The 19,395-nt window shown below is 33.1% G+C and overlaps 2 protein-coding genes across 3 annotated transcripts in view; both read right to left on the bottom strand.

The window, feature by feature from the left end:
- The window catches only part of LOC107447278 (nose resistant to fluoxetine protein 6-like), a 29,693-nt gene extending 15,710 nt beyond the window's left edge, over positions 1-13,983 (bottom strand). Inside the window, exons 1-5 of one of the 2 annotated variants that reach the window (XM_016062152.3) lie at positions 13,868-13,983; positions 8,946-9,046; positions 8,698-8,868; positions 5,328-5,421; positions 3,019-3,099 (exon numbers count right to left, since the gene is read on the bottom strand). In XM_016062152.3, coding sequence (XP_015917638.1) covers positions 3,019-3,099; positions 5,328-5,421; positions 8,698-8,868; positions 8,946-9,046; positions 13,868-13,884 — 464 coding nt within the window. In that variant the 5' untranslated portion in view covers positions 13,885-13,983. The remainder of the gene's footprint in view (positions 1-3,018; positions 3,100-5,327; positions 5,422-8,697; positions 8,869-8,945; positions 9,047-13,867) is intronic. The other variant, XM_071185380.1, reaches the window with a different exon arrangement.
- Positions 13,984-15,880: 1,897 nt separating this feature from the next.
- On the bottom strand, positions 15,881-16,675 carry LOC139426447 (uncharacterized). The gene has a single exon (XM_071185347.1). The coding sequence runs from the start codon at positions 16,673-16,675 to the stop codon at positions 15,881-15,883; it is 795 nt and encodes a 264-aa protein (XP_071041448.1).
- Positions 16,676-19,395: the final 2,720 nt, after the last annotated feature.

Here is a 19,395-nt window from a genome sequence, read left to right as displayed (position 1 = left end):
TACACAAAAATATCAGATTTTTTTTCTCTCCTCAAAACTTTATTTATGTCATCTTTTTTACATTTAGCTATTAAAATATTGTAGTAAGAATTTGAGTTTCTTTGTTTTTGACATCGCTATTGACAATGCAATTGCGACATCGTGTCATACGCTAAAATTCTGATCGCACTCATATATCGTCCCTACAAGTTTTTTTGTAATTTGTTCAGTTCCCCTTTTTCCCCGCGCTCTCCTTTTTTTCTCAGAAAGTATCTGGTGGGCTTGTGTGTCGCTGTCCTTTGATCAGCCTTTTCCAATCCACCAATACAACTTTTTTATGTATGTCCTTTTGGGATATTTCATGATGAATGGGATAAGGGCCATTTAGGCCTCAGATGCCCAGTTCTAAGACAACGAACGAACGAACCTAGGGCAAGTTACAGATTAAGAAGTTTAGTAACTGCTGTCACGGATGGGTCCTTGTCAAATACAAGATCGTCGTCTTAAACTAGTAAACTGCTAATACTGAGTTAGAAAAAGTTGCTTAAATGTATTTTATTAGTGAATGCGCTTTAATGTATTTTAATGAAGTTTTGAATTTTATTAGTCACCACAGTTTCCGATTTCAGTCGCCCGTAGCAACTCTGCTAATACCATGTTCCGAATTCCATTAATTTTAGGATTAAGCTGAACTATTTTTTAAAATACAATTCTTGAATTAGTTTTTTAAAATAAGTGATAATTTGCAAGATTTTTGTTTAAAACGGCAGACACTCTACATAACATTTTAATCCATGTATGTTACAACTTTAATAAATCATAGTAATCACGGACATTTTATTCCTCTCTAAAATATGCTAGAAATGTAATAGTTTTACTTCCAGTTTTTTTCACTTTCCATACTTTTTCTGTTGGCAATAAGTTAGCACGTTGAATGCCATGGGGGTCATCGGTGACCGGCACTGAGTTTATTCGTAGCACCACGGGGGTCACCGGTGACCGGCGAAGCCAAGATTATTAGAAACACATTATTCCAGTAAATTTCTAATTTTTTTAACATTATTATCGTTACAAAAATGGTTTGAAGAAATTAATGCAATATAGAACACATAAAAATAGTTTTATTTATGTATACAGAGATGCCAAATTTTTCCGGACAGCGAATAAATATTTTCAAGTCATAGTTTATTAATGGTGACTTTTGATTTAATAAATTCAATTTAGTAGATTTTTATCCTTCACTATTTCTAAAATCTTCGGAACTTTTGTACCACTTCAAACTAATATGTTATGCTAAAATTTTAACAAATTAGCAAAACTATTCAAATTTGAAAATTTAGTACATAGTTACTTATCGTTTGGCCAGACGGGCAAGTCATGCAAAATTAGCGTGGCATTCAACGTGTCAATATAATTATATTGTATGGGATAACATTTTTTTTGAACCAGTTTAAACATTTTAACCCTTTCGCACCGGACGGGACTTGTGCTGTCCCAGTCATGAAATTTTTTGATATTACGGCTGGGACAACATATGTCCCAGTTACTGAAAAATATCTAGTACAGAAAATAACGCCCACTTTGACCTCCAAACTGATTTTAAGGCCGTCTCCTTGTTCTGAGTCCATTAATTTCTCATGTCAATCATTCCCGATCTAATCAAGCAAGCGACGTTTTGCTTTTTTTCTCTTTATTTAAAACAAACTGGGTGCCTGGGCAGCGCAGCGGCCCCTAACCCATACATCATAAAATAATATAAAGTGTATGAAAACATTTTGTGTTATGCATCATTATGGTGAAGCAAGCGACGCACAAATACCAACTTGCTTCGCTAAGCCAATAAATATTTTCGAGTGGTAGTTTATTAGTTTCGATTTTTGGTTTAATAAACTCAATTTATTAGGTTTTTAGCCACCACTATTTCTAAATAATTCGAAGGCTAATTCGAAGACTCCTTTTTGTGATGAAGGGTCGTGTATTAGCTACCACAACGACTGCTATATTCAAAATGATATAACTTCAAATTCTTAGTAAAATTCTAGATGTATGGGATAGGGGCCGCTGACCGGTACAGGTGCCCAATTTCTGCAAGCAAAGTAAAAAAAAAAGTGATGAAGGTTCAAAATGAGCCAAAAGAGAATTTACCCTGATAACAAGCTAAGACAGCTCGCTTATATTAGTGACTCTTCTGATACTGAAATCACTGAGTCGTAAATCCAACAAATGGTGGAAAAAGGTATTATACAGATTACTCATGACCTCGATTGTTAATGCACAGGTTGTTCATCAAGACGTTACTGAACGAAGACGTCCCATATTACCATTCCTCGTTGCTGTTGCTGAAAGTCTCCTGACATTTGGAAATGCAAGCCAGGAAGTCAATAAGCAAAGGCCCTCTTCCTCCAAAACGAAATCATCAACATCGAGACTTTTCAATGTTGGAAATCATTTCCCGATTGAGGGAAAAACGAGCAGAAGATGTGCATGGTGCGCAAAAATGAAGAAAGACGCAAGCTCGAATATAGTATGCACCTCTTGCAACGCAGCCCTATGCAAGAACTGTTTCCAGCCCTACGACGCCCTCAAGAAACACAAACTTTAGATACTCCTGTTCTTCCACTAACTTTCAATTTTTTATCGCTCTTATTTTATACGAGTAACTGTTAATTCCGAAAAGTGTTTATAAATAAATATATTAATAAAAATGTTAACGAAAATATACATGAAAATGTTAATAAAAAAAACGTTGCCTAAAATAATGATCAAAATGTTAAGTAAAATGTCAATAAAAATGAGTTATTGACTCTAGAGTTCCGGCCGGGACATACCCTGTCCCGGGGTTCAGATGCTTTGGGCTTAAGGCGGGACATATGTTGTCCCATCAATGAAGCTTGTGAAATCATTGTTGTTGATGGTGAGCTCCAAGACCTTCAACCATTTAGGCATAAAAGTTATTTTATCTAATAATCGCTTGGAGAAGAAATAGCTGATCCCGGCAATGGAGCGCACTCGGACTGATTTTTCACAGAAGTAAATTACCTGAGATACCTCTTCATGAAGAGTGATGGTATATTGATATTTCCTTTCATTCTTACGCAAATATATGAGAGAAGAACTGAGCTTAATAAGAGAAAAAATAAAGTACAATATTTCAAATGTTCCATATGGTATATTTATTAATTTATTAAATATCGAAAATTTGGTTAAAAACAAATTTTAATCTTGGAATGAAAACTTAGAAAATACTGAGTGTTTCCCGAAATGTTTTCAAAAAAAAAAAAAAAGGTTAAAGCAATGTTATTGTTAGTTCATGCTCCCTTTGCTCAGGGCTGCCAACTTTCTACTCCCTTTGTGGAAAGTTATTCCAGTGGTAGTTAAGTTAATGTCTTAATATACTATTTTTTATTCTTTTAAACTTATTTTCGACAACACTACATGCAAATGATTAAAAGTTCATATGCTGCGCCACTTTGTTCCAGTTTTTTCGTGGTCAGGCTTCTAAAATGTTGTAGGAATTGTCGAAAATTCTGAAAGCTTTGGATTTTAAACGTCTAATTGGGTATAATATGAAAAAAGCACAACTACTTCGATTTAGTAGGAACAACATATGACGCAATGCTAAACGAATGGAATTTAGTTGTTGTTTATTTAGTTATTGTTATTAGTAGTTGTTGTTTTTTGTTTTAGTTGTTGTTGTTTATTTAGTTGTATTTAGTTTCTATTACTTTTCTTTATAATGGAATAAAATCTGGCGAGCAGCTATTTAAACGATCGAACACTTCGTTTGTATATTTGTGGCTTGAAGTTAGGCTCGCAGAAAATGCCGTTCATGGGTTAAATTTAGTAGGAACAACACAACCTGTGACGTAGGCTATATTATACCCAATTGTATTAAATTGCCATTTTAATGTTCCAAGAAATTGCGATTACATGTAATCACAACAAAAACGATTGCGTTTAATTATTATTACAAGTAATCAAAATATATGATTACATGTAATCATGATTACATGTAATTGTGATTACTTGTAATCATATTACACGATTACAAGTAATTACAATTGCCTACTATATGCAAATACATTATGTATTTTTTATGTCTAAGAATGTATGCACGCATGTACGTACAATTTGTGATTCGTATATATACATATATATTGAATGCACGTGGTTTGTAAGTCAAATATACATAATTATATTGAAATATACATAATACAATACGTATACGCTTAGTACACATAATTATGCATTTATAATACATGTACGTATGTATGTTAGTTTGTATGCGAATGCTATGTTTTCTATGTTTATATACATAGACAACATTTGCAGGAACGTACATGGAAAAAATTTCCATACGTATGAGCGCGCACGCACACACACACATACGCATGCACGCACACGCACACACACACATACGCATGCACGCACACGCACACACACATATATTTATATATATACATACAATGTATACATAAACGTAATTTCATTTAATGTATAAATACATGCGTACATTTACATATATGTATTTACAATGTACACACACTTTGTGCATGCATTAAAAAAATTTATAACAGTAAAGTTACTAAAGTTCGTTTTATATTTTATTCTTTAATTAAATGATAGTCCGAAAAATTTTGAGCTGGAAGGTAAACAATTTTTTAAATCATTTTAGAAAATGTAATTTTACATGGGAAAAAAATGCAAACTCTAAACAAAATCGGCCGAATAGTTCCCGTAAAATCCAATTTTAAAAAATAATGTTTTTAAAACTATTCAATTTCTCAGAAACTATGCTACCGATTTGTATTTTGCTAACATTTAACAGCTATAAACAGTGTGCTTGTAGTATTGCCTTTGAAGCGTTCAATACACTAACATAACGTAAAGATACGTAGCATCTAAAATAAAAGCGAGCATGCGCAATAGCTTCAAATCTTACACATGGGAGCATGCGGAAGCTAACGTAAAAGTGCGAAATCTTCCTATTGCCATAACACCTTAGAGAACGGAAATGCGAATGTTCATAACCCTTTGCACTCCGATGTTACTTTTGAAGTACCATCAACAGCCATAACTCTAATTTTTTTATATCTTAAGATTAAGAATTCTAATGAAACTTTTACATTCTGAAATTTGAAAGAAAAAAAAAACATAAAGCTCAGTCCAATTGCCGCTTGTATTTGTAGAGATGCTTCTTTTTCTATAACACAAAATATTTAATTTTTCCTGTTAATTTTTTTACTCCAAAACCAGAGTGTTAAAATTTACGAGATAAATAGAAAAAGGAACTAAATGAGTTTAGGCCATCCTATAAATTTTAATGATGAAGATAAAAAGAAGTTTACCTCATAAAGAAAAAGTTTTCAACCGCCAAAAATCCACACGGTACAGTTTGGAAGATAAACTCTTTTCCTAAGCTAATGCTACGAAAGGCTCCATCTAAAATAGAACGAAACAAAGTGTAAAGCATCAAACAGTACAGTAAGTCAAATAAAATAAAAGAAAGATGACGCCTCAATAGCTTTTCACCTAATACGTAGATTTTAACATACTAAATGACACAAGTGTTTGATCTCAAATATGCTAATTAAGTTGTGAAATCACGATATCAAACATTAAAACGTAATTTATTTGAATAAACTTTCCTCATTATACGTATACATATATTTTAGCTAAAATAATTTTGAAAACGAAAAATGATGATTTTTTCACATTTTTAATATTTTTTTCAACTTTTTTTTTGTTTTCTTTTAGAAAAGGTACAATTGTTGCAACATTGCAAAATTTGCACCAATCAAATTCAGCGGTTAAAGTTAAAAGCTTCTTTTAATTTTTTTAATTCCAGTCTGCAAAGGAGATGTCCAAGCCTGAGTCTGAACTATATCACTTAAAAGAAAGAAATCAACTGTAATGATTTATTGCAATTGTAGGATTTGCTTTCCTATTCTTAAAAACGTATTCCTATTGTTTGCTATATGTAACTGATTGATCATCGTGTGATGATTAAACTCAGTGGCGCGACAGCGAATAGGTAAGTGAAGTCAGCTCTGCCATCTGTATTACCAGAGATGCCAACTTGCTCCGGACAGATCAATATTTCTCAGTGGAATTCTTTTTAATGTGACGCCCGGTGACTGAGTGGTAGCGCTTCGACCTCCCCTGCCACTGGTCCTGGGTTCGGGCCGGGCAAGGTTGACTCAGCCTTTCATCCCTTCAGTGGGTCGATAAATGAGTACCAAGCGTGCTTGGGAACTAAACACTGAGGATTTTCGCGTTCGGCTGACCATCTAACCGGAACATCTGCTCCTGCATCCCAGACAAAATGGGCACAGTAGGCTGTCACGCCACTGAGTTTAGTTTAGTCTTTTAATGTATGATTCTCTGTTTAGTAAATTCGATTTATAGAGTTTTTAACTCATCACTACTTCTAAATATTTCAAAGACATATGTGAGACGCCACTCTGTTACGGTTAAGCTGTGTTGAGCCTTGTAAACAGTTAGCAAATTTAACCGAAAATCTGCGTATTTAAGTTTGTGGTTCACTGCCGTGTTATAAGATATTTCGTCGAATCCGGAGCAGTTGGCATCTCTGTATTTTAATCATATTAACCATTAACCCTAGGTAGAGAATTTACTATGTAAGCTCGTAAAATAAATTCATAAGAATAAAATAATAAGTTTAGAAAAAGAAAAACATATATAGTCCATCTTCGTTTATAAAGCGCATCTAAGACGTTTAATTGTTTATGCTTAACAGTTTGCTCACTCGTTTGATAATCTTTCATTTCTTTGACGCGAAAAAGAAATTTTATTGGTTTTGTTAACTAACACTTTCGTTAACTGCGCATTTTGCGAAATATTTTCTAGAGTATTAAACATTTAAAAAACAGAGCTTTCAGAATTTTTGGTGAATTTACCAACATTACCTAAATACCTCAACACGAAAGAGTTTATTGAATTGGTTTATTTGAATTACACATATTTGAAGTCTTGAGTGCTGCTTGAGGGTTGCCAGAGGGTTGCTTGGGGTATTCATTCACTTTTCCTTCGAGGTTAATATCTTCCTTACCTGTACTATGCATGATTTTTTATCGCCTTACGAGATCATCGCCAACAAAACCAATTAATTTTATTTTTTGAAATTCTGGATGCTATTTAGGCAAAGTATAAAATAATCGTCCTGATGAGGTTATTATGTAAGTGATGTGCATGTTACTGTGAATGACCGATATCGGTGGTTGTTGACTTTCACCGGTGAATGTTGACAATCAAATTAGTCGCTTTGATGAATGTCCGAAATATTTATTACATTCCGTTTGATATTAATTTATTCGTGAATATAATTACATTTATTCCATATTTTAATACTTACTGACGATAGATTAGAACAAACATCAGTGTTTGGAGTATCGGGCAAATATATAGCGGGCAATGGCACTTGACTTAAAAAAACATCAGTGTAGGGTATACCGGGCAAATGTAAACCGGGCAGTTGCACTTGACTTTAAAAAAACATCAATGTAGGGCAGTGTTTCCCAAAGTGTGGAACGCGTACCCCCAGGGGTACGGGAACAGTTTAGCGGGGGTACGCGTTCTTATGCAAAATATTTGCTACAAACGAAAATTTCAAAAAATTTTTCTTAAAAACAAAGCTAGCCAAGAAAACTTACGATTAATTATTTTTCTATTGGCTATTTTTGCAGAGTAAACATTTAATAATTAGTGCTGTCAACAGCCGGTTCTGATTTTTAACTTTTGTGCAATTTTTTTATAGTAAAAAATGCATTCATTTTTTATTAGTGGTACGCAGCGTTGAGAAAAATTTAGTAAGGGTACCCAAAAGTCATAAGTTTGGGAAACACTGATGTAGGGTATACCGGGCAAATGTATTCCGGGCAATGGCTCTTAACCAGACCTAGTATGACTAGACCTTTGGTAAATGTCCAAAATATATACTAGGTCTAGTGCCACTTTTGCTATTGCTTAAATATTAAAAAAAAATAAATAAACAGAGCGTTTGAATCAATTTTAAACTGATAACGAAATTATTGCTTTAAAATTAAAAAAATAATTATAAAAACTCCTCCAGATAAGAGTAATTGAAGTAGTTGCTTTATACTGCGCTCGTGCGGAATACATGCACGTGCGGATTTACATAACCTCGTTTTTATCATATCTGCTTGAATAAAGTTCATACTTTTACAATATACTCTTATCACCCTACTGCATATAATTACACAGTCAGAACCTCAATGATTCACATGAATACTTCTTTAAATCATTTATAGTCAACCTTATCGAAGCACCACACAGATCAAGCTCAAGATGAATGGGACAAGGGCCGTAAACGGCCTCAGGTGCCCAGATATTTTATACAGTTTAAGTTTAAATATTTACATTAAAAAAATTGAAAAAAAAATGTTATAAAAGGTTGTTTATTTTTGTCTCTTAAAATAAAATGTTTAATTTTATTATTCACCACATTTTTGCATTTTTAGTCGCCCGTGGACTAGGATATATTCTGATTCATATTATTTTTCAAACATCTGCAGATTTTTGTGTCACGTCATTTTCCTTTTTTCTTTCCGCTTTACATTTTCTTACTCTTATTACGTTATTTCATTTTATTTATTTATTTATTTTGTAAATGTACTTAAGATTTCCATCAAAAAAATTATAAGCATTGAAAAGGATGAATAAGGTTGGAATTTTTACCAAATGCTCGGTGACTGCCAACAAGATATGAATGACTCCATATTATCCACGTGATTGATAAAACTCGAAGACCATGGAATATGTGTAGAGTATCTGGATTTTCGTCGACCTTTAAAAGTCTGATGGTGTTTGTGTATGCAGAAAAGCATAATAATGCCTTTATTGCTGCGCCTGGAATTAAAACTAATATTAACGTGTTGCTTAATGTGCTGATGATATATGAACAATATATTTAAAAAAAAACTTACTCTTGTTATTTGTATGAAAATCACGTTTTGGTTTATTTCTGAAAAGAATATCCAATGAGGTTCCTAGTACCAGCAGGCAGATTAAAACGATGAATAATGTGCTGAAATAAATAAAATAGAAAGTTTAATGAGTATTTTTGTTTTTTGTTTGTTTACATGATCTTACTGAAAACTTGCTGTTTTAAACCGATTTCCGCAATATTTGTAACACGCATTTCAAGATATTGTGTGCAAAGGATCAAATTAAATAAAGATGCATTCATAAGTCATGTGTAAGTGTCAAACGCGAAGATTGCTGATTAGAGGCGAATTGAAATATAATTAATATTAAAGATAAAATCGAAACCAAAGTGGTTAACATATTGTGCAGGAAAGAGCAGTTAAGATCAAGAATGAAAACGGCAGTCAATGCAAGCGTAAAGCAGAACCCTTTCATAAGAACTTTGGTAAGTGTCCAGATGGCGATAAATCAATACCAATGAGTAAAATAAAAATTGTCGCCAAATACTCTTGACAGCAATTATATTTATACACAACCGAAAGAAAATCAGAAACGATTTCGAATTTTTTGCGGATAAAGGTAAAAATACATTGAATGTAATTTTGATAATTGAATCAAAGGGAAAAAGTATAAGGGTAAAAGACATCTACCGTATTAGAAAGATTACAATGCTAATAAAGTAAGATTGTAAGAAATGCAGAATCGGTAAAACTTGCAATCGATGGAACTGGAAGTTTAAGAGAATTCCGATGGTTAAGAAAAAAAAATTGCGGTAATTTGAGAAATGGGATCTTGGTATAGGAAGTCCAGAAAGAAGATTAGAGCAAAAAATAAAGGACCTCAACCGGAATAATACAAGAGTAAAAGATATCTACCATATTGGAAAATTATGGAGCTAATAAAGTAAGATAAGAAGAAATGTTCATTCATCGACGCAAGAAAGAGATATCTACAGCTTACTTTAAAATCGGTAAAATTTGCCAGAAAATTAATCGATGAATCGAATTAAAAAGAGAATTGCAATGATTAAGAAAGAAAAATAGGAGGTTCTTGGAGAAATGGGATCTTGATATTTGTTATCTAGAAAGAAATTGCTCAGGATAAAGAATAATCTATCTCAACCGGCTTTATATAACTAGATATGGGTATTGGAAAGTTTGATACATTGAAAAACGAAAATTTCCGTATAAAAGTGAATATGGCGATTTATTGTATACGGATTAGTCTTAAATAAAAAAAAAACCTTGACGAACGTGCAAAAAATAGCAGTAAAAAAAGGAAAATTTCGTAGCATACAATCAATTTCGAGCCGGGGTTGTGAAACGTTTGGGGCCTTAACCAGGCCTGCGAACCCCTGTTCTTATCTCTGAGAACTGTTTCCACAGAGAGGACAACACCTTTTTTAAAATCCTGAGCGTCCCTACAATAGGTAGTCTGTGATTGGTCAGCCCCAGTTATCCAACTACCCTCCAATTCGCGGCATCGTCTAGCTAGACTATGACGACTGGCCATACTTATGATGGGTAAACAAAGAAACTAAAAAAACGAAAATTGGGCTAAGCTACGATGTGTCAAAACGTTCTTTACAAGCTTCGAGGAGCAAAGTAGGTACCTCTACACAAATGCGATCACGACATCATCGGCCACCACGTGGCAAAGTTGTCTACGAAGAGCTCAGCTCAGCTATCAACTGATACCTTATTTGTGTAAGGGCTTACCTACTTATTGTCTGGGGGGCGGTGAACATATGTTGAGGGGCGATGAACTTGTTTTGGGCAGTAGGGGGGAGGTAGGTATGTGTTGGGCGGTAGGGGGGCGATGAGCATTCAAATTCATTTTTAAAACTTCTAAATAAAATTATTAAATTAAAATTAATTTAATAAATAAAGTAAATCAAAAATGAATATTAATGAAAAATAATTCAATCAATATAATAAATTAAAATTATCCGATACACCATTTATACCAGCAGTAAAACGAACTTATGTGACAACTATTCTCCAATCCGAACTATCGCAGGGCATAAGTGAGTTGTTTTTGCTTCTGACTTATTCAAGCAATTTGGCGAAAATTGAAGTGCATGCACTTTCAGCATGAATGTTTGATTTGACCCGTGTTTCTTTTGATGGTTTTCGTTCGCTCCCTTTCAGTTTTTTCCCCAGTTTTGATTCAATTTCACTGATTATTTGAACAGGTACTTGCGTGAATTTGTTCTTCAGCGTAAATTATCTATTAATTTTAAGATATAGTTTATTTTCTCTCCTCGTTTGTATTTTGCAACTGCCTACAATGTCGGTTAATAAAAAAAAGTGTCGTCAATACAGTGCCACGTACTTGAAGTTCGGGTTCGGAACGATACAGTGTTGCAACGGATTGATGAGATGGCTGAAGACATTGGAGTTTCCTTATACAAACTTTTGATGTCCAACGTATTTCCCTTCAAGTTAATGAGTCAATCTTGCGAAGTAATGAGGATTTACTGTTGGCGTACTTCCGCTTTATGAAGGAATAAAAAATTATTCAAGAGATGCTTTTTGCAAAAAACCTGATTGAAGATACCGAAGGTAAATCTATTTTTAATACTGTTAAACATTATTTTAAAGAGAAAAACATTCCTCTTTCGAATATTGCGTCTGTTGCCACTGATGGAGCTACTGCAATGGTTGGTTGACATAGTACGTTTAACCCTATTTTGAAGAGGGAGGTACCCCTCCCAAGACAAAGACACCTAGAAAACTCCTCCCATAATTGATGGCCAAGTACCAGATATTTTAACTGTCCACAACGTGATTCACAGACAGCATTTAGTTGGAAAAAAATCTCAGAAACCATTTGCATCGGTCATTGCAATATGTCGATCTCTGCTGTGATGAAAATTCGCAGTAATTGATCCGCAATGATTGATTATTCAGAGAGCTGTGCAAGAAAAACGATGAAAAATTCGATCGCTTGCTACTACACCAGGGGTGAAAGCGAGACGGAAAAGAGGAAAGGCTGGTAGTAAAACCATTTCAGTTATAGCTAGTTTTGGGGAGGAGTTTACTTATTCTTTTTTCAAATTTTTCAACAATATCTACTTTATCTTGGAAAAGAAGCAGTTTTATATATATGCCAGAATTATAAAAGAAATCTTGATAGTTACAGATATTTCATTTTATTCGAAAAAAATTCTGGAATGAAATGTTTTACGTACCAGGTTTTTCTCTTTTCCGTCTTGCTATATAAGGGCTTTCACCCATGTACTACACACTGAGACTCACTCACAAGCTTTCCAAAGCCGCCTGTCTCAATAGGTGTTGGAATATTTTCGACTCTGTGCTTGAGTTCCTTGAATACATGACGGATTTATTTGTAAAATTTAATGCTGTTAATTTACAATTTCAAGGCGACGAGTTCAATTTGATCACTGCAAAATCAGCTATTTCTGCCTTTCTAAAAAAACTCATTTTGTGGAAGCAGAATTTTGGTAGGAACAAGCTAAGCCAATTTCCAATCTTATCGGAATAAAGAATGGTGAAATTCTCTCTGATGATACACAAGAACTGCAGAGGTTCAGATTCAGAAGGAATTGGTAGAACTTTCAACTAATGAAGCTTTGAAATAGTAATCGTCTTACAGAATTTTGACTTCAGGTAGCATTTAATAGCCTTCCTTCTACCATGTGGAACGAAGATTCAGAGATGTGACGTATCAAGTCACAAACAACTGAGTCAAAATTGTGCGTCTTCACCTCATTGAAAATATTGAACCGAACATTAAGTAACTGGCCCTAAACCAAACACAATCATCCCACTGACATAGTTACTTGATTATTTCGTTGATACTACTTTTTAGAATAAGTTTTTTAACTATATCATTAAGAATAAATGACTATTATTAAGCATAGGTTTCTCAGGTGTATTTTTTTTCCCTACCGTAATTATTTTGATTATAACAAATAGATTGCAATTACTTGCCTTAAAAATGTTGCCTCTTTTAATTCAGCACACATCTCTCCCTCCCCATGATCTAAATAACTGGATTTTCGCAAAGGGGGCGTTGAGATTTTTTCTGATCTTTAGGGGGGCGGCAAGGTAAAAAAGGTTTAGAATCTATGCTCTACACAAATACGATCACAGTGCCACTGCCTTACGACTTATCGGCCACTACGTGGTAAAGTTGTTTACGAAACGCTCAACTGTCATCCGATATCTAATTTGTGTAAGGGCGCTACTTATTTTGTTCAATTTTTTATTTAAAAAAAGTTCCTACCTTTATATGTTTTTTACTATGTATCTGCTTTTCCAATGAATTAGTCAATTGTCATTTAAGCCAGTCATTAATCAATTATATGTTTGTAATTACATTGTTTTTTACGATTTTATGTTATCAAATATGTATTGTTTGTTTTTATATACGCTGTGACTTTATTTGTTTGCCTCAGGTCATACTATTTTCCAGAGATATGTCTTTGTATTGCGTTAAATCATTCGCCTCATTTTCTTTTGTTAATCGTCTTGTGGCCAAATATTATTCTAACTTAAGAAACAGTTGTCACTTGGTGCCGAATCCGCACAATAAGCTGGAAGAGGATAATCATCTATCGTAACTAATGCAAAAATGCCATGGTTGTGTTCTGACGGACTACAAAGTGAAAATTAGGTTCAGTGCAATCTCGTAAACATAGCAAAGAGCTGGTACGGGATGAGTATTCAAAAGCTAATACAGCATCTACACGAAGGCATCGACCTAAATGATAATTATATCGAAAAAAAAAGTTAAACCTCTAGGCTGATGTAATTTAACCTAGTGTAAATAAATAATTAAATGAAATAATTTTGAATTTCAAAAAAGTAGGAAAATTTACTTTTGCGAGTTCCCTTGTATGTCTTTGTCAGCAGAACGGACGCATGAAAAGAATAAAAAGAAAAGTTATACTTACTAAATAAACATCTCCATGGCTGTAAGTTCCAGCTCTTCTTTAATGTCACAATGCGATACAATTACTTTATTTTCACTCTTCGTATGCGTCACAACTTAAATGAAATAATTTAAAATCTTAAATTATAAATGGTTATAGAGATAAAAGGAAAAAAAAATATTTTATTTATCCATAAATCTATTATATAAAAGTATAATATATAACACAAGTTACTTTTCAAAAATTATGGGTTGAGTATTCTTGGAGAAAAAAAAACACAATTTCACTAATGGTAAATTTGATGTAAAAATGTCACCTTTTGAAAAAAGCTTAGTTGGCCATATATTTCTCAAACCTTGACTAATTTTTAATGCGTTTAAAAAAAGACTTTATAACTTTGGGTTTAATAGTCGTATTTATATCCATTTTGCACGGAACCTTAGTGGCTGGACTCAAATAAGCTATTAACTTGCACAGATGAACAAACGGTATATTAACCTTTTGCTTTCGATAGATATCTCCCTGTCACCAATAATGAGGCATACTCAGAGATCCAGATTTGACAAAATATATTAAAAAACAGTGGAAAACTACAAACTAAAATGTGCAGACTTTCTGTTAATTCTGCCAACTTTTTCAAAAGATCAACCCATGGACTTATAATATAGATACGATACATTACATTCGGAAACCAGCAAACTCATCATTTAACTTGTTTCCGGATCACGATTAACCAATCAAAGCGTTTAAGACGAACTCTTCTGTTTAGCAATTTTTTTTCTTCTTGGTTTCGTCGCAGCGTGAAAGAGAAGAGGAGAGAAGTTCTTTCTTTTTCGATGCAAAACACACATTTTGCTTAGCCTTTTTTTTTTTTTTTTTTTTTTTTTTTTTTGAGAAAAAAAAAGAATTCTATTTTTGATTTATTTCTTCAGTCGTAAGTTATGTTGTAAGTCTTTATTTTTTCACGATGGTACAATAACAATATATCAAGGCTTTTAAATAACTATATAAAACCTCGTATTTTTTGGTCTACAACAATAAAGTTTATTCAGGGATTTGAAATATATATATGACATAACTGATTCACGAATTAAATTTTGAAAATTAAAATGTTCTTAAACGTGTTAAAAAATCCTTTATGGTTTTAAATTAATTAGAGTTGTAATTTATGAACTGTTTAGAAAAATCATTTTTTGAATTTATATTATTAAATAATTAAACATATTTCGTGTGAGCATATTTGTAAACAAAACCTTTCTTGAACTATGATACTGTTTATTTGTAACTCGACCTGCCCTATTTAAGGGCATACGAGTGTAGATTCATAAAACATATATTATACACACATAAAACATCAGAAATTATATAAAATCACAGAAATTTAAAATCACAGATGTCAGTGGCAACTGCCCGACAGAAAAAATACAACATTACAAGTAACAACATTAAAAAAAGGTATAACATCAATGACATCTGCCCAAACTGAGCCATTATAAAAAATAAATAAATAAATAAATACAAACCCAATACGGGCCCTCACACAATTAAAAAAAACCAAAAGAATACAATACAAAAAATTTAAAATCTCAAGAAGGAACGATGAAAATGGTCCCAAAGTTAAAAAGAAACATAATAACATCACACACTAAAACAAAGGAATAAGTAGTTAAAATCATGACCTATAACCGGGCCAAGACAAATTAAAAAAAAACCGATATTTAAAAATTTAAAAACAGAAAAAGGTTGAAAGCCCAGGAACAACCATCCAGTAGTTAATCTCAAAGTCTAAATTCAGTAAAGTTATAAAAATAAATAATAAAATAGTAAAACATGATACGGTTGAGACACCCAAATTAGAGGTCGTGGATTCTGAATTATTATTAGACTTCCTCTAGAATATCGTCCAATGTTTGTTTAATGATGGATTTAATTATACTCCTGCAGGTCGAGCTTGAAAAGCATTGGACTTGATCTAAATTTTGAAAATGATTTCCACGGAGTGTTCGGAATCTTGGGCAATGCAAAATCAAGTGGTCAACATTTTGGAAATTCACCACAATAATTGCATGCCGGGGATTTGTTAAAGAGTCTACTTTGATGGTCCCCGAACACTCCATGGCCCGTTAAAAATTGGTTAAAATAGAAGTTTACCTGCAGTCTATTATGTTTTGGGTCTTTTATGAATTTATAAACCTGTCTAACTTTTTCAGAATCCCGCCAGTCTTGTTTCCATCTCTTATTTGTGTAATCTTTGACCATTGTTTTAACTTGGGCGATGGTGCTCGGGGACTCAATAGTAATACTACCGAGACTGATGGCATCCTTTGCAACTCTATCCGCCTCCTCGTTGCCATCTATTCCTATGTTGGCCTTTACCCAATTGAGTTTGATATTGTTTTGCCAACCCTTTTCAACCAAAAGGGACATAAGTTTCGTATTATTTAAAGCTTGCAACGAGGAGAGCGAATCGGAGTATATTGTCACATCGGGATAATAATTTATTGCAAGCCAATTTAGGGCAGTTTTAATCGCCATCAGCTCGGCTTTATACACACGGCTGTTATTGCTCATTCTGATGGAGGTCGCATCAAATGTTTTACCGTTATTCCTAACAACAACACCTAGTCCTGTCCTTTGTTCAGATATGTTATTAGTATCCTCGGCAACCTCCATCCGTGAGCCATCAGTGAAAATTCCAACACCCTGATTATTTGGAGTTGATCTACCAAAGGGAACGGAAACATATAAATAAGGATGAACTCTATCAGGGTTTTCCTCGATTTTAGTATTTCGTAGAAGTTCACTTATTTCAATATCGTTGTCTTCCATTCTGTACTCCCACTGTAGCCTCTTAAACCAGGTGTCGTCAATAATTTTCAGATGAATGGGTTTAACTCCCGCCAGTATCTGGAGGGCCTCGGTACTGGTGGTGGAGTAGGCCCTTGTAATAACAATAAGAGATGTACGTTTTGAACTACGATGAACTTGAACTATGATGAATTTGAACTTGAACTATGATATGCAAAAAAATTTTTCAATGAGAAAATTGCGGCAGCATTAAAAGGTGCCAATTAAAATATAAATATGTTTATTTACGTAATAACATGTACTCTAAAGTTTAAGTTATAAATTGTCTATTGAGTTATGTATATTAAGTTCTGAAATGTTTATTAGAATTTATTAAACTTTGCTTAAAAAAATCTCAGACTTTTGCCCAACTTATTAAATGCTAGTTATAAAATATACAAATGAAACTTAATAATCGATGTTGTAAATATTTATTCTACTTTTAATTTTTTTAAAAAGAAATATCGTTCTTAACGGTAGTCAACGTTGGTCTTAAGCTTCGCCGCTATAAGGAAAAGACGAAATTTTAAATGTCTTCCCAAAAAGCATTATCTAGAAAATATGTTTTTCTACCTACTATTATTGCCAAATATAGGAATAAGTAGCCAACATTGCATACCATTCATCTTTTTCCTCACGTGCTGAGTGGCTAAGTAAGACAGATGTGGGTTTCAAAGTGAGTGTAATTTTACCATCTCGAGAGCAGTCTACTTATATTATTAATCTCTGGATCAACACAACCAAACTGTAATAAAGTGGCGTATCACGTAAGCCCCTTTGAAATATTTAGAAGCAATGCTGAGTAAAAGCCTTATAAATCAAATTTACTAAACCAAGAATCATGCATTAAAAGACTACTACACGAAAATGTTTATCCGCTGCCTGGAGCACATTTCCATACCTGATAACTTGTACTGTCGTTGACAAAGATTTTCAAATTGGTAGAAAAACAACAATTAAGTTTGGAAGAAATTTCTCAAAACAAAAGTATTATGACAACTGTAAACATAATTAGCCAATAAATCGATCTTATCTACACGTTTTTTAAAAATTATAAATTTGTCATATTAGTAGTTTTAAAATAAATTGACGCTTATGTTACAACCACTAAAAAATATTTCTTAGCGGCTGTACAAGCTGGCAGCTACGCATTTCTATATCCTGCATACATGCATGATTTTCCTTTATCTCTCCCTCCCTCTCTCTCTGTCCTTATTCCTAAAGTTGAAACAAGATATATCAATTAACATTCTTTTCCTTTTTTTTAAAATTTACCAAAGTTGATTAATAATGATTTGGGCATTCATTACAGATAAGTAATTTAAACAATCATAGGGTCCTAATTTTTTTTTTTTAAAAATAGCTAACAAGCATTTGCATAGTTGATATCATTGCTTATTACTTTATAATATTTTATGACTGTCATTTTTCCAATCCACTGCCTTATAGACCCGTTCTTCTGTTTTGCATTTTATAATCAACGTTGAACAGCCGATCCTATCAATGTTCAACACCGTAGTCTTGTAATTTTGAACCCAATCCAGAAAATCATGAAACTTCTAAATTAAGTATTTGGAGAAATTTGCTTTCATTGTAACCCGAATTAGCATTACATTGAGAGGAAAACCGCATAAGATTCTCACGTTTAGCCTGACGGCAAGGGAACTCTAGCCCATGATCCGTCTACCACTGAAGATATTTTACGTCAGCTCTGTGATTGGTATGAGCCTAGTGCGGAATTCGTATAGACCAGCCATAGCTGGGATTCGAACCCAAGTTATCCCATTGGGAGACGAGCGCTCTATCCTGTGAGCCTCTTCGGCTTTGTAAATCCAAATTTTATATTGCTACCACTATGAACAATCATAACCAGAAGGAATAAAAAATGGCAGTAAAGTGCCAGCCAATTAGGGTTAATATTTATTTTTTGGTTTTATAAAAGTTAATTAAAATTGCTTTGAGCACCAATGCACATGAAAAATATATTATACCGATTTTAAAAATTAGATTAGAGCATATTTCAACATTCACCACGAGTAAATAATTTTAAATACAATATATTTAAAATTATATATTAATATAATCGATTATTAATGTGTTGTTGATTTATATTGGACAAGATCAATTACACAGAGAACATTTCTTTTATTACTAATATATTGTATAAGTTTTTTGAACTGATCTTGGATAATTTCCCATCGGTGATCTCAAAACTACAATCAGTTTCTCGCTACAAGTTTAGTTTCTTTATTCAATAATATATTCCAGAATAAGATTTTTTTTAATTAATTTACTCAAATGGATACTAAGTGTCTCCTTCTAAGGGACAATGTAGTGATATATCGGTTAAATTACTCACTGCATTAGAGCAAGTTATATTTTCAACTCTTTAAGGCCTGTGTCTTCGTTTGAGAAAAGATATCCCCCACCACCGGCGCAAATATCTCATAGAATGGTTTACAATTAAAAATTAAGCTTTCAGAACTACAGCTAATTTTAGCGACAATTATCAAAACCTCGACACAAAAGAACTGCTGTGCTTTCTGCATACGTTCTAATAAATTGATAGCGAATTAAATAGTAAAACTTGTAGAATAAGGATAATTACGTCTACTTTTTAAAAATTAACCACGAGATAAATACAATGAAGTTGCATTTCACATCATACTTTGCGATCAGGGCTAAAGAGAATAGAAGGGCTA

This window comes from Parasteatoda tepidariorum, chromosome 9 (assembly GCF_043381705.1).
Source record: "Parasteatoda tepidariorum isolate YZ-2023 chromosome 9, CAS_Ptep_4.0, whole genome shotgun sequence".
Taxonomy (NCBI): domain Eukaryota; kingdom Metazoa; phylum Arthropoda; class Arachnida; order Araneae; family Theridiidae; genus Parasteatoda; species Parasteatoda tepidariorum.
This window is presented reverse-complemented; position numbering and strand designations above follow the sequence as displayed.